Source organism: Gossypium raimondii, chromosome 5, assembly GCF_025698545.1.
Source record: "Gossypium raimondii isolate GPD5lz chromosome 5, ASM2569854v1, whole genome shotgun sequence".
NCBI classification, from domain to species: Eukaryota; Viridiplantae; Streptophyta; class Magnoliopsida; order Malvales; family Malvaceae; genus Gossypium; species Gossypium raimondii.
In genome coordinates this window covers 18,286,568-18,301,077 of record NC_068569.1, presented here as the reverse complement: position 1 = coordinate 18,301,077, position 14,510 = coordinate 18,286,568, and the positions used below count along the sequence as shown (strand labels likewise).

Genomic DNA, 14,510 nt, shown 5'->3' with positions numbered 1-14,510 from the left:
CTTACAACAGCCATCGAGAGTGAGATGAGTTACCATAAAGAAACTAAAGTCCACTGACCACTCTATATTTATAGGTCAGTCTAAAGCATTGATGGATTGTAAGTGGTTGACCCATTCCCTTTACGTTCTAACTGAGGCCAATCATGGCGCCGTGCCAGGTTGATAAGGGTCGATCTGTCCAAACTCGTCTTTCATAGCATCAAAAAGGGGGCGGACATAACCGTTGATATTGGCGCAGCGGTAGGGGTAGAGGGCTATAGTCGTGGGTACCGTTCATAGCCAATCATTGCATGCGTCGACAGATCATCTTTAAACTCATAATCCAATCTCTTCCTTTTGGAGCCGGGAAACTCAGTTGGGGAATGGTGGCCAAAACATGGACCATTTCGTACTGGAACTCTACCCATGGAGGGCATTACCCGACGTTAATAAGCTTCATATCTCACTTTCTTTCTTGATTCCTTGTTCTTGAATACTCAAATTTGTGGAAACTTCAGAAAAGAAGAGTTTATAATTGAATTAATAATTAAAAATATACATTTCCTTTCATTTCCATTCTTTAACTTTAACCAATCCCTTTTTTTTTTTAATTTGAGCTATCCAACCAAGAGATAAGTGTGTATTGTTTATTTTCTTTTCCCTTTCCTTTCAATTATCCAAACACATGGTAAAGGAAGAAATAGAAAGTAGCGGAATTTTGCTTCAATTGAAATGCCAATGAATTTGAATTGCAATCAGATATTCTTCGAGAAATTAATATTTACAAAGGATGAAAAATATTTTGACAGATGAAAGATCAATGGATTTGTTGCAGAAAATAAAAGAATAATAGTGTATATTCATGTTTACACAACTTGCTAAACACCAAACTCCGTTCTCCAAGTAATGCAAGTAGAAGGAAATCAGATAAGCTTTGATAAAACATTACAGGAAACCCAGAAGGCTTTCGAGGCAGCTCTTAGAAGTAGAGGGTTTTGGTATATCCTGTCCACAACCAACCAGCCAACAAATAAATAAATAAATGAATTAGAATATAAGCTAATGGAATAATATATATAGAAGTTGCAGCATATGTTAAAACCAAAGCATGACTGAGGCAACAGAGGAACACTGGTTCGTCGAGATTAAAGTTATAACTGACCCAATTGCAGTTGCTCCCCAGGATGCCACATTATAAACGACTTTGCTTCCGTCCCATGCCTTTCGAAGCTTTCCCTTTTTCTTTTTCACAGAGAAGGTCTTGCTCAGTGCTACAATAGAATTCAAATGGATGTCAGAATTCAATGTGCAAAATACATGGTCAGGAATATAGTATAAATTTGGAATAAAAGATACTTGAGATGGAAAATATAAGTTATTCAGCGAAATGGTATCTTAATTTTTTTTTAACATTTAGGAAGGAATACAAAAACTCACCTTCCTGAAGTTGATTGGGGCTCAAATCCTGGAAAAGAAAAAAAAACGAAGTCTCTTTAGCATTCAGTGGTGAATAATCATATAGACAGTGCCGAAACGTACAGCCACAGAAAACTTTGAAATAAAAATATCGTATTCCAGAAACAAGAATTTCAAGTACCTTGGTCTGTTTAAGTGACAGCAAATATGCGGCCATAAAACATGCAATGCCTTCTACTATATCTTCCTGCCTAACAAGAACATAATCTTCTTGATCCAAATCAACATCTTTATCTTCCCAAAGATCATTATCATTGACCATGTCCCAAGAACTACCTTCTTCTGGTTCCATAGAAGAATTTCATTAGCATCCAGGCAACAAATATCTTTTTAAACACAAACAGAAAGTTTTCCTAAAAGCATGAACTTCAATATACTGAACATATATGCTTGATAAAAGTCCTTGCAGCGAGTTGAAAATGATATATGCTTACAGTCTAAAGGGGACCATCTTTGGATGCATACCTGAAACGTTTTCTGAAATTGGCACCCGAGCACACTCTAGCTTTTCTAGAAAATCAGAGCATTGAACTCTAGATTTCAGAAGATCGCACAACTGCATTTAAAATAAAAGGGACAGAAACTTTTATACCAAGATATTCAGAAATATTTGATAGGAAAGCAAATGCCAACCTCATAAATTATCTCCTTTCAAGAAGGTTGCAGTTGTCATAAAGCTATTTATATTTAAAAATTAAATAAATAACTACTTCATAAACTCAAGTATTTGAGCATATCACATCAAGTATTAGAGATCAATAATTTATGTGGGATTTCAACATTTTTCCAATAGAAGATGCAGGTTGTCAATACAAGTGCAAAAAATGGAATGTGGGCTTTTATCTTAACCCATGATATTTAATAAACATGCAACTGCACGGAGGAATGATGGAATACAACACATGCTTCAAACTCCAAACTGGAATACAACTACCAAAGGGAAAAAGAATCAATTTCTTTATTTTACAAAACCATCAGGCTCAACTTCTTGATGAAGAGAAAAAAAAAAGGGCCCAGTTTTTCATAAACTTTGCACTATATTTTTGAACTTCTATTATCAATTTGAAATCCTTTTGCTTTAATTCCCAATCGTAAATCTTTAGATCAAAATGCTTCTCCGTAGGATGACTGTTATGATGGAAAAGTTTCAGTATCTTTTTGGTTTTTCATTCTCATATACATACATACATAGAAAGAAAAAAAATCATAAGAAAGGATCATAGCAATTGAGATGACATCAACGAGACAAAGGCCAAGAGGCAAATGGACTCAGAAGCAGATTTGAGATGAAATCCAACTTATTTACTTCTCTATTTTGTTTTTTTTGTTCAATTCAATATTGAAAGAATGCAATCGCAGCAATTATTAGTTTTTAATCGAGAATTATTTCTCCAACATAAGACAACATAAACACCACTCAACCTAGCTCAGTTCAAGAGTAAAACTGTCATCATAGAAAAATCTGCAAACTCGTGAACAAATCAAAACGGAAAAACCAACCCTCGTCAGTAACTTAAAAGTCCACCAAAACTACACCCTGTTACTAAGTTTAATGAAGCAGAGGAAGAAAGTACTTGACAGTCGACATAGATATGCAACTGATGCATCACAAACCTGACCATTATACAAATGAGAACTATCATTAAGCTATAATAATTGTTTAATTATCTCATTCTAGCTGAGTTCAACTCAAAACAGAATTACTCATCACTCATGGAAGAAACGCTTAATCCTCCAATGAACTACTAAACTTAGCTGAACCTCTATGAAATAAAAATTCCAAAATTCTCTTCTGAACATAGCATAAGTTAATACAAATTACAAACTAAACTTCACAAGGAAGCAACATTAAAAACAATTATTTCTACCAGCTAAGAAAGTTACTATGTAAGTTTTCTCAATTAGAATTCCTCTCCTTCCCTTAGCGCCCAAACAAAAACCTAAAGCAGATAACAAGCAGAAAGAACAAAACAAACCTCGTCGACTTCTTGATCTCTTTGAAGACCGACGCCACTGGCTTCCCCTTGAGGATCCATGTCATCTTTATCATCCTCGTCGTCATCGTCAATTCCACCTTCGCTGTTACTAATCGATTCGATAGCTCTTTGGCACTGTTCCAGCACAGCTTGCAAAGTCTTCCTCGTAACACGAACCTGATCTTTCTCTTCCACAACTTTTCTCTTCAACCCCCCTACTTCCATCGCAAACGATTCCTTGCTGCTCGAACCCGTTACCTCTATCTCCATCTCGCCAGAACTAAAACAAATCTAAAAGAAAATTCACCTAAGATCCCCGGATTTCAAGCCATATTGAATCTAAAAAAGAAAAGAAAAAAGAAAAGAAATTCCCCTATCACAGGGAAATCGCAAATTAAAGAAAAGGGAGGTAATTGAATTTATTTATTTATTATAGAATTAGGGAAAGAAAGAACACAGGGTTGCGTGTCCGACAACACGGGCTAATTAAAATTTTATAATTTGGTAAATTTTATTTAATTATTTATTATTAGTTTATTTATATTAAATTTTGTGTTAAACTCCAACTTCTGTACGTATTTATCCAAGAACAATGTTTTGTTTCGTATTAGTTAAATTTTTTGTTGGTTTGTTGTGTATAAACATATATTTTACTAATTTATTACATATAAAATTATTGAATTATTGATTCCAACAAACTTTAACAATATTATTTTCTAATTTTCAGGATTAAATTTTGAAAAATTCAAGAAAATGGAAATTCATGATTAAACTTATTTTAGTATCTATTACGTTGTTTTACGTTTTTCTTTTCTTAATTCTAGTGAAAAGAGAAGTTCACTTCAAATTGAATTTTAAAAAATTAATTAGTTTTAGCTTTACTGGAACAATCTCTCTTTTTATTTTCAAATATTGTAGTATAAATTGCCCTCTATTTTGCTTCCTTATCAATAGAAGTCCCTTTTTTTTAGGAATAAAACGATACTATGAATTACATTGACCCGGGACTACAATCCCGCCTACATCATTCCATGGTAATGCCCATGCACCTGGAATTGGGCACCGGTGAATTTGAAACTGTGTAGCTCCCCATTTTACTGTATAGCAACCTCGCACAAATGCTCCTGATGAGCGACTAGGCATGGCTATTAAGTATTAACCGCTCAGCAAGACCTGCTTAAAACCCCTTTGCCCAAGTAACTCCTGCTGCATTACCGGGGCCTGTCCAATGCTACGTCTATAACCCACAATCCAATTACCTTTGCAGTCTTTAATTACTCCGCCCGCTGCTGTAGCATTACAGTTGGGAAGGCCTGTCTGTAAAGCATCTGTTGCACGTCTCGTTCCTAAGCAATCGGCCATGCATCACCAACCATAGGGAATGACGTACCCTATTCGGCACTTGCATCCTACAAATTTTCTTCCACGTCGGGCATTGCGGGTTCTAGGTAGCCTCCGTAATAGCTGTGTAAGTATCAGATATTTTAAGAAGGCCTAAAGGACTCCCTTTCCAACTAATCATCTCTTCCCTAAGCGATGCATTAGGGGAGCCATCAATTTTATTCGATCAATAACTCCCTGATGAAGCAAATCCTGAATTTCGCTCAGCTTCCACCTTTCTTGTTTCGTGGTCATGTGCATTATCGATTGGCCTTGGGAGATAATTTTTCAATGGGCCCAAGTCCGGGATCCAATTGTCAACCCAAAGGCACGTTGAGTTACCATTCCCTATAGACCAATAGACATTTTCTCGTACATCATCCCAGACTTTTAGTGAGTGAGCCTCAAATGCACGAGCAATTCCCTCTTTCAGTGTTATTAGGAATAGCTTACTTAAGTTTGTATTTTCCCCTCAATATCTTATCACAACACGAGTTCCAATCAATTAAGTTCACTTTTTTTCATCATTATCCGAGATAAATGTTAATATTATACATAAATTTTAATTTAATATGCAATTTGACACATAAAATTTTGATTGTAATTAAAATACATACATAAAATTTTAATTTTGATTCAATTACACACATTTAAATAAATACATCAATTTATTTTTATATTAGAAAGTATAATCATTTCTATATGCAATATATAACTATAAAATGATGCTACATCAATAATTGTGTTAATAATTTGTGAGAATTTGATCAAATTTAAATTTCATGTATGAAATTGCACAAAATCAAAATTCATATATACAATTATACGTTAAACCAAAGTTCGTGTATAGTTTTAAAGTTTATCCTCCATTAGTTGCACAGGCTTAGCCCTCCTTCAATGGAAAATTACAATTTTAGTCCCCTATAAATTAATATAGGATAAAATTACACTTTGCCCGCTAAAAAATATTTTTTTCTATTTAGTTCCTTCAAAGATAATGAAATCATAAATTAATGCATGAAAAATCTATATTTTGACATCTTAAAAATTTATAATTCATTTTTAACCCCTTAAAAGATTTTTGTATTCACCCTTTACCCCAAATGAAATCTCGAGCTAACTTTTCAATATTGTTACAAACACCAATTAGAAATTTGGAATCATCAAAATTTAGAATGGGTTTGGATGGGTGATAGAATGCGGTACGATGCGTCTAGTTTACTTTTTGTCTCACGTTACAGTATTTAACCTTATCACCACAGTTATTTTTACACTAACTATAAATAAACAAACCGCCCATTCAAACCCACCGGTAATTACTAACTTAGCTAGCATTATATCCACTAAGTCGTCGTGGAACTTTGCCTATCACAAACTAATAAGTAACTTGAGTCACCCTTTTATGTAAAAGTGATACTCCTAATAAGTACACAACCCAAAGATGAAACGAAAACTGGCATATGATGTAATGTAAATAAGCAAAGAGTAGATTAGCTTTGCCTTAAAGTAGGAGAATAGGGATATAAATTGCTTTTGCGAATGATGCAGAAATGATGTTTTTAAAGAACTTGATTAAGACATCCGACTCACCTGCAAAAAGAAAAACAACAAAAAGTCAATCCAGTCAGAATTCTATGAAAGATGGATGAATGGAGATCCAGATATTGGTCCTTTAGGGGAAGATAATAGAAAATTTGTCTACCTCGTAGACTATTCTGCAAGAAAGCCACAGTCCCCAAAAATTCAGGATCAACCACAAGTACCTTCACCATCTCCACCAAAGACAGACCCCGATCAGAAATGACTTGATAAACCCTTAAAGCAACCATGTTATAAAAGAATCAACAAATGGGTCCAGAAACACAATCAGTTCATATCATGCAGACAAGAGGAACAAAATATTGTTGCCCCTGCTCATCCAATTCCAAAAGTCCACATGTATGAGACAACCTCCTCTTACGACCAAGAATTTCCACCATTAGAAGAATTTTCAAAGAAGGAATATCTTCATGCACCAAAGATTCCTTCAAAGCTACAAGCAGATGCAAAAGGCCGACAAGTCAAAATAGCAGCAGCAGAAGCTACTCTGAACTGGCAGACAGAAAATACCTTGGCCCAAAACTCTGCAATTAAAAAGATTGACCATAAAGTCAGTCAAATAGACACTAAAGTGTCAAAGATTGAAAAAACGACAGATGAAAACTCTGAGATGATCAAGAATCTTATCAAGCTTTTCCAGAAAAGGCTTAAAGAAGTTGCCACTGAACCAGCTGCCCCAGGACAAGATTTATTTTCCCATCTAACTCAGAGAGAAAAAGAAATCCAAAACCTCAAAGATCAGATCAAGTATCTTAAGGAAAATAGGAAGCTACCACCGCCACAACCTGCAAGAAATAGGATTGAACTTTTCCCATCCATAAGGTAACTTTATAAACCAAGATCATCAGGAACAGAAAAAATTAATTTTCCTCCGCCTCAAGAAATAAAAAAACCCAGTACCTATGATTTGTATCTACAGATCAAGGCACAAAAGGAGGAAGAAAAAAGAAAAGCTGCAGAAGAAAAAAGAAAGAAAGAAAAGGCTCTGGGAAAAAGACCAGTGGAGAAACAACAGGATAAGAGGAAAGCCAATTCTCCTCACCATCATCGTCTCCACCAAAACAAATGTCAAAATCTTTAATGATGCAGAAGGAAGAACAGTCTCATAATCCTTTAACAAAATTTTTAAAGGATTTCAGTCGAGAAGTTCTCCCAAAAATATCTGTCTTACATGAGCCAGAATCAAACCTAGATTTTTCAGAGAAGATATCAAAATCATCATCACAATCTCTCTCAGAAGATTCAGAAATATCAAATGATTCTGAAACAGAAATCTCTGAAACAGAAGAAATTCCTCCAGATATAATGGCCTCATCTGGAGTTAAAGTTGAAGAAATGTCAGAAGAAGAGATGACTGAAGCAGGAGAACCATCGAGTGCCAGAACAGCACCTCATGTTTCTACGGGAAAAATGGTTTTTACTCTTGATGATGTCCCAATAACCAGATGGCCAGAAAGGCTTCAAGAATTCCACTCATTGATGGAAACCAAAAAATTGACAGAGGAAAATCATTACAATGTCCTGATTGAATTCGTTTCAAGATTCACAGGAATGTTAAAAGACTGGTGGAATTCGATTGATCAAGGGAATCAATTACAATTTCTCGTGTTGACAGACTTTTTTCAAGAAATAAGGATTATCCATAATTTCTTGTGATGATCTACTGACACTCAAAAGAAGAGAGTTCTTCAAGCGAAAGTGCTGTTCTTACAAAAAGAAAGATTTATCCAAGCACTTTTATGCAATGATGAAGCTCTTCTATGCCCTTGAGTCAGAACCAAGCCTAAAGCAAGCTGTTGTAGCATCCATGCCAGATCCTCTTCAAGTGGCAATCAATCAAAATTACAGGCAGAACAAGAACATTCTCAATTTAACCATGGGAGAAATTCAGCAAGAGACATTCATTGCTCTAGAAGATCTATGCAACAGAAGAAATGTCTTCAAAGACTATCTCCGTGGTGACAGAAGATTAGATAAAGCATGTACTGATTCACATCTCAAGATCAAATGTGGCAAAGATAAGTCATGTTATTGCCCTACCAAGAAGAAGAAACATTTTCAGAAAATGAAGAAGTTTTCTCGAGAAATTCCCAATAGAAGGTATAAATGGAGATATCTAAAGAGAAAAAAGAAATTCTCCAAAAAGAACAAGTCTACACGATGCTACATCTGCAATCAGAAAGGTCACTTTGTAAAATCATGCCCAAAAAACAAAAAAAGGCGTAAAGATGATTCGGCAGATACAACAAAAATCGGGAATCAAAATCACCGACGAAGATGACATTGAGTCATTGTTCTCTATTGATGACGATCCAAATGACCAATCAATATGTGCAATTTAAAGTTTTGAATATAGTGATTCAGAACTTTGCGAAACCACTTCAAGTGAATAATTTATGATTCAATCCCAGTGGAATTACTCCCAGTGGAATTATCACTATCTATTATGGACCTCTCAAAATCCTTTTCACAGTCTTTCAACCACTGAAGTAATGGTTCCTCATATTCCAGTTTCTATCTATACGGGAAAATACAGTAAACCAATTACTGTAATTACCTTCATTGACACTAGAGCTGCAGAATCTATCATGAATCCAGACGTTTTACCAGAAGAATGGTGGGAACCTCACACTAGATACTTCAGCTCAGCATCAGGAAAAGTTTTTACAACAGACTTGAAAAGCAAGCCCATTAAGATTCAATTTTTCCCTACTTGCTTCATCACTACAACAGTATTGGGCTCCAAGCTTCCTGAAAAAGATCTTATTGTTGGTTTTGATCTTTATACCAAAGCCAAACAACTAAGAATCTTACCAGATGGGTTAAGGTACAAACAAATGTTCAAACCTTATGTACCTATCCCAGACTATTCATTATAGATGCTGACAAGATCCAAGAGATTGTTGAAGAATTAAAACAGAAAGCATGTGCAGAATCCCATTCAGAATTCCTGCAGAAATGTAATCATCCTTTGTGGAAAAATTTAAAATTCTTCATCAAACTTTCTTTTAAGAAGAACGAAGATATCAATCCAACGAAAACTAGTCATGTGGGAATGAATCTAGATCACCTCAAACTAGCTGAAAAAGAATGCCAACAATTATAAGAAGAAGGATTGATTGAAACCTCAGATTCGCAATGGGCGTGTGAAGCGTTTTATGTCAACAAAATATCTGAACAGGCTAGAGGAAAATTAAGACTGGTAATTAATTATCAGCCCCTTAATCATTTCCTATAAGATGATAAATTCCCTCTGCCTAACAAGAATTGTGTGTTCTCAAGTCTTGCAAATGCCCGAATCTTCTCTAAATTTGATCTGAAAGCAAGATTTTGGCAGTTGGGTATAAGCCCTGAAGATAGGCCTAAGACAGGATTCTGTATTCCAAACAAGCACTTCCAATGGACTGTTATGCCTTTTGGACTAAAGACAGCCCCATCGTTATTTCAAAAGGCCATGATAAAAATCTTCCAACCCATCATGGATCAGGCTTTAATCTAAATTGATGATATTTTACTCTACAGCCTAGACCAAGAAGACCATGTAGCCCTTCTTGAGAAATTTAAGCAAATTGTCTTTGACCAATGAATTATGCTATCTGAAAGAAAGATGCTAATCAACAAAGAAGAAATAGAATTCCTTGGAATGATAATCAAAGAAGGAATATATCAACCAAATCCAAACATTACCGAAGAGCTAAAGAAATTTCCAGATAGCAATTTCTCTCAGAAACAGGTTCAACAATTTCTAGGAATTGTTAATTATCTTAGAGACTTTGTTCCTAAGATTGCAAAATTAACAAATCCTTTGAGAAAAATGCTAAAGAAATATCCACCTCCTTGGAAGTCCAAACAAACCAAGGCAGCCAAGCAACTGAAAGAGAAAATAGCTCATCTACCGCCATTGCAGATTCCTTCAAAAGAAAAAAGAATTTTGCAAACAGATGCAAGTGACAAGTATTGGGGAGCACTTCTATTTGAAGAAACAATGGGAAAAGACGTCTTTATGGGTACAAGAGAGGAAAATTCACTGATGCATAAATCTATTATCACTCAACCTTCAAAGAAATTCTTGCAGTCAAATATGGAATCACTAAATTCCAGTTTCATTTAACTGGATATCGCTTTCTTGTTGAAATGGATATGTCCTCTTTTCCAAAAATGTTGCAGTTCAAACAAAAAGAAGTACCACATCCCCAACTTCTCCGGTGGGCAGAATGGTTTTCTAGATTTTCCTTTGATGTCGTTCATATTAAAGGAAAAGCCAATGCTCTTGCAGACATCTTAACTAGACTACCTGAAACAAAACCACTTGATATCCCCGTTTCTAAACCAATTGAAGTTTTCATGATCCAACCTTCTTCCTCCAAAAGAAAAGAAAAAAAGAAACAATCTCAACAACCACCTTCACCATTTTCTATCCCATATAACCCAAATTCTCATCCTGATCACCCTCCAGAAGTTTTGAGTCTAATCCTAGAAAAAATGTTCCATAAAGAAGCCATGAATATGATGCTTTCTTATCAACTAGATGTTTTCAGAAACTTTGGAGGATTATTCCTTAAACCTTTGGGTCTTCACCCTGATTATCTATTCATAAACCCAATCAAGTTTCAGTTTGGAGAATTTCCTGAAGAGTTAAAATGGATGTTATGGTATTTAACCCATCTCTTTCATATAGGGATTGAGTTTTTTATTCATGACCTCCAACATTTCTTAACAATGGCGATCCACAATGAATAAGCTTTTGAAATGAAGAATCTGGCCACATTTTTAAAATGGTTTTATCATTTAGAACACTGGGTTGATATGCTCATGTTTGAGTTTCTCAAAAACACACGTGTTCAATGGATAGTAATTATTTTTTATAAACCTCAATATTTTATGCAGCATGGACCAGCTACACAGTTAGCCGCCCTTCCAGGTTTCTGGATCCATAAAACATATTTTAAAGAGGTTTACGAAAATCCTTTTGATCTCAAGAATTTGCAGAAATATTTATGCCAGATCAATAAAATCAACCCTTCAGAGATATGGCCCTCAGGAACATCACAGGCACTATGGGATGTTCAAAAAATCTACCGATGCCTTATCAGAAACAGTTGAAAGCCTTGAATGAATATTGGACCAACATGCCAGATCCAAAAGAATGGTCTCAAGACTATCCCATGTATTGCAGCCAGGCAGTGCAAGACACACCAGCATGGAAGGATATACATGAAGCAGGATCAAGCCAAAAATCAAATAGGAAATCAAAAGCCACTTTACTTCCCAGCTATGATGATGATGTGATACCACCTGATGACATTGAAAAAAGAATTGAATAGCTGGAACTGAAAAGTTACAGAGCACGTGAAGAAAAAAAGAGGAAAATAGAAGAATTTAATATTACCTCTGACATAGACACTGACTATGACACAGAGGAAACTCTATCATTGAGCTAAAATAGATTCCTTCTTATCTCTTTTGTCCTGATGTAAATTATTGTCCTTTACCTTTTGTAAAAGTTTGCTGAGTCGTGTCTTATCTTTTATGAATTATTATAAGAAAAGCAGATTTTCTTTTATCTACTTACTTAGCTTTTCCTCTCTATATAAAGGAGAAAAATTAGTTGTAGAAAGGCAGAACCAGTTTGAGAAATAAAATTTTAGTGTGTTTCTAAAAACCATGTCTTACTAAATCTTTTTAATCTCTTCCTGCCTGAATATGAAATATCTGTGAAAGAAAATCTCTCGTGAGTTTAAGAGTATGCTCTGTGTTTGCCATATCCATGGATCTTGCAAATCAGAAATTAAACCTCATAAAAGATATCATTAAGTCCAGATGAGTTTGAAGAAGTAGTCCGGATTAATTGTGATTAACAGCTAAAAGGCAGTGCCTTGTTAATGGCCAAAGAAGAGAGAAAGGCCTGTGTTTTGGTATATCATACCCGCTGTTATGATCCATTAATCTGTGATATCCCGGTTTCTTACTCCTCTACTTATCTTGGTATTAGAGCCAGTAGATAGCAGATTTTCTTCCATACGAGAAATAATATTCAGAAAGGAAGAGAGATTTCCAAAAATGGACTCCCCCAGAATGTCTACTACTAAAGCACCCCGATCTTTACCTGAGTCTCCGTTTCGATCTCATTTTGCTAAAAAATTTCTTCTTTGTACGAAGTAGAATATTTTACAGAAGAAGAAAAAGTTCAAGCTACAAATCTTCTTCTTGTAAATCCATATTCTGCTTATCAAAAACCTTCATTCTCTCCAATCAAAAGTATTAAGTCCTAATTACCACTAGAAGAAAAAATGTCCATGAATATGTCCAGTCTTCCAAATTTGATAAACATCTAATCTATGGCGGACAGGAAGAACAGTTTGTTACACTTGAGATACCCTCTCACTTTTCTTAAGAATGGAGTCAACATGGATATTCTCATATCCATTTTAGAGCAGGTCGATTAGCTTTAAACTATCATGGAACCTCAGGAAAACCTGTTGTTTCCAGAATCGCTCTCCTGGATTCCAGATACAAGCGTTATCAAGACGCATGTATAGGAAATGTTGAAGCTACTTTAAGCTCAAGCATGGCTATGGTGACTCTGTTTCCCAACTTCACCATGTCTCTTCAAGACCCAAATCTGATGGACGCTCTTAAAGTCTAGATTCAGATCATCAGTGCTGAAATGGTTGAATCAGCGGTCACAGCAACTCTACACTACCAAATAGTGTATCGGGTTCAGGATCATGCATTTAAGCTGACAAACCAAGGATCTGAAGATTCTCTGCTCATTTCCGTAAATATAATAGAAGAGCCACACTGTATCCATGTGCCTAAACAGATACCCAAACAGGAGCTTTTAAAGCTTCTGCCTAAAAAATGGGTAACTAATTATGAATAGATCCACCAACATAATCAGCCAATTCGATCTACAAAAAGCCAGATTACTACAAAGGCTGATGGAACCAGTGAAATTAGATTTGATCACAGTCATCTAGAACAACTTCCAACTCCTCCGGTTTTTTCTACTCAAATGATTATGCAACCAGCACCTTTTGGAACCTTAGTACCAGGGCCAGAAACATCTCTTATACAAAGTTTTTTACCAGATGGAAAGCCTTTGTATTTTTTCAAAGATTCCTAAGGATACTGTTCTTGGGATATAAAAAGCAGAGTAGCTTTTTATCAGCTTAGCTTGTCGCGTCACGATTGTAATACTGGTACACGGTGGAGAAGTTTACGTGGGAAGATACGGAGCAAAATCCACGACCTAAATTAGGTGATTAGAAGTTATTGCAAGTATCATTATTTTACTTTGAACTTCAAAAAAACGTATCAAAATTTGTTTATTAATTTTTTTAACTTATACAAATATTCAATTTTTTTACAAAAGCCTTAAAAGTGAGCTTTTTTTCATAAATACTTTATGTCATGAATTTATTTAAGAACTCTCAGTAAAATGATAACATGATAACATGAAAACAATAGACATGCAATTATTAAGACCCAAAAAGAGATACAATGCTAGGCAATTGTCTCTAACTTGTAGAGTTACCTTAGTGTAGTCGGTCCTTTTTATAATACCTAGTTATTTCATGTAGTCCTTAAGAATACCGTAAGGTATTTGTGACGAGATTGAGAGTATTGTTCAATTGTTTATATGGGGACCGTCGGGAGGGAATAAAAAAATGACCCTTGTTAGTTGGAACTCTGTTTGTCAGCCAAAGACTCGTGGAGGGCTTAGGTTCCTGCAGCTGAAAGATCAGAACACTTCTTTTTTATTAAAGTTGGGGTTTAACATTCTGTCAAGTTCAGAGACTTTGTGGGTTTGTGTGCTACGTGCGAAGTATGGGATTAAGGATGACATACCCCTCAATATCGTTCGTAGTAATTGCTCATTTCTTTGGAGAGCTCTTTCTAAGGTATGGCCGTTGCTTAGGGAAAATATTTTCTGGTTAGTTGGAGATGGCAACTCCATTAAGTGTTGGAGGGATAATTGGATTCCGGAGATTGACCCAATGATTAACCTTATCCTAGCTAGTGCCAATATTGCCACAAATTGTTGTTTAAGGGAGATGATTACATATGAAGGAATATGAAATTTGAAACTTTTTTAGG

The 14,510-nt window shown here is 35.3% G+C and overlaps 1 protein-coding gene across 2 annotated transcripts; it reads right to left on the bottom strand.

The window, feature by feature from the left end:
- Positions 1–695: 695 nt before the first annotated feature.
- Positions 696–3,862, bottom strand: LOC105770336 (uncharacterized). 2 transcript variants are annotated; one of them, XM_012591494.2, is made up of 6 exons: positions 3,432–3,862; positions 1,921–2,011; positions 1,577–1,734; positions 1,417–1,444; positions 1,142–1,250; positions 696–984 (listed from the first exon to the last, which is right to left on the bottom strand). In XM_012591494.2, the coding sequence occupies exons 1-6, from the start codon at positions 3,699–3,701 to the stop codon at positions 903–905; spliced, it is 738 nt and encodes a 245-aa protein (XP_012446948.1). In that variant the 5' UTR covers positions 3,702–3,862; the 3' UTR covers positions 696–902. The 2 variants fall into 2 exon arrangements, with proteins under 2 accessions (XP_012446948.1, XP_012446947.1); XM_012591493.2 differs by having other exon boundaries at positions 1,577–1,737; positions 3,432–3,857.
- Positions 3,863–14,510: the final 10,648 nt, after the last annotated feature.

Excerpts from the sequence above, each read along its gene's own strand:
- LOC105770336 (XM_012591493.2), bottom strand. The coding sequence starts at position 3,701 with ATGGAGATAGAGGTAACGGGTTCGAGCAGCAAGGAATCGTTTGCGATG. Across the intron at positions 1,738-1,920 it reads AATTTCAGAAAACGTTTCAG|AAGAAGGTAGTTCTTGGGAC; the intron begins GTATGCATCCAA and ends CTATGGAACCAG. Across the intron at positions 1,251-1,416 it reads CCCCAATCAACTTCAGGAAG|CACTGAGCAAGACCTTCTCT; the intron begins GTGAGTTTTTGT and ends ATTCTATTGTAG.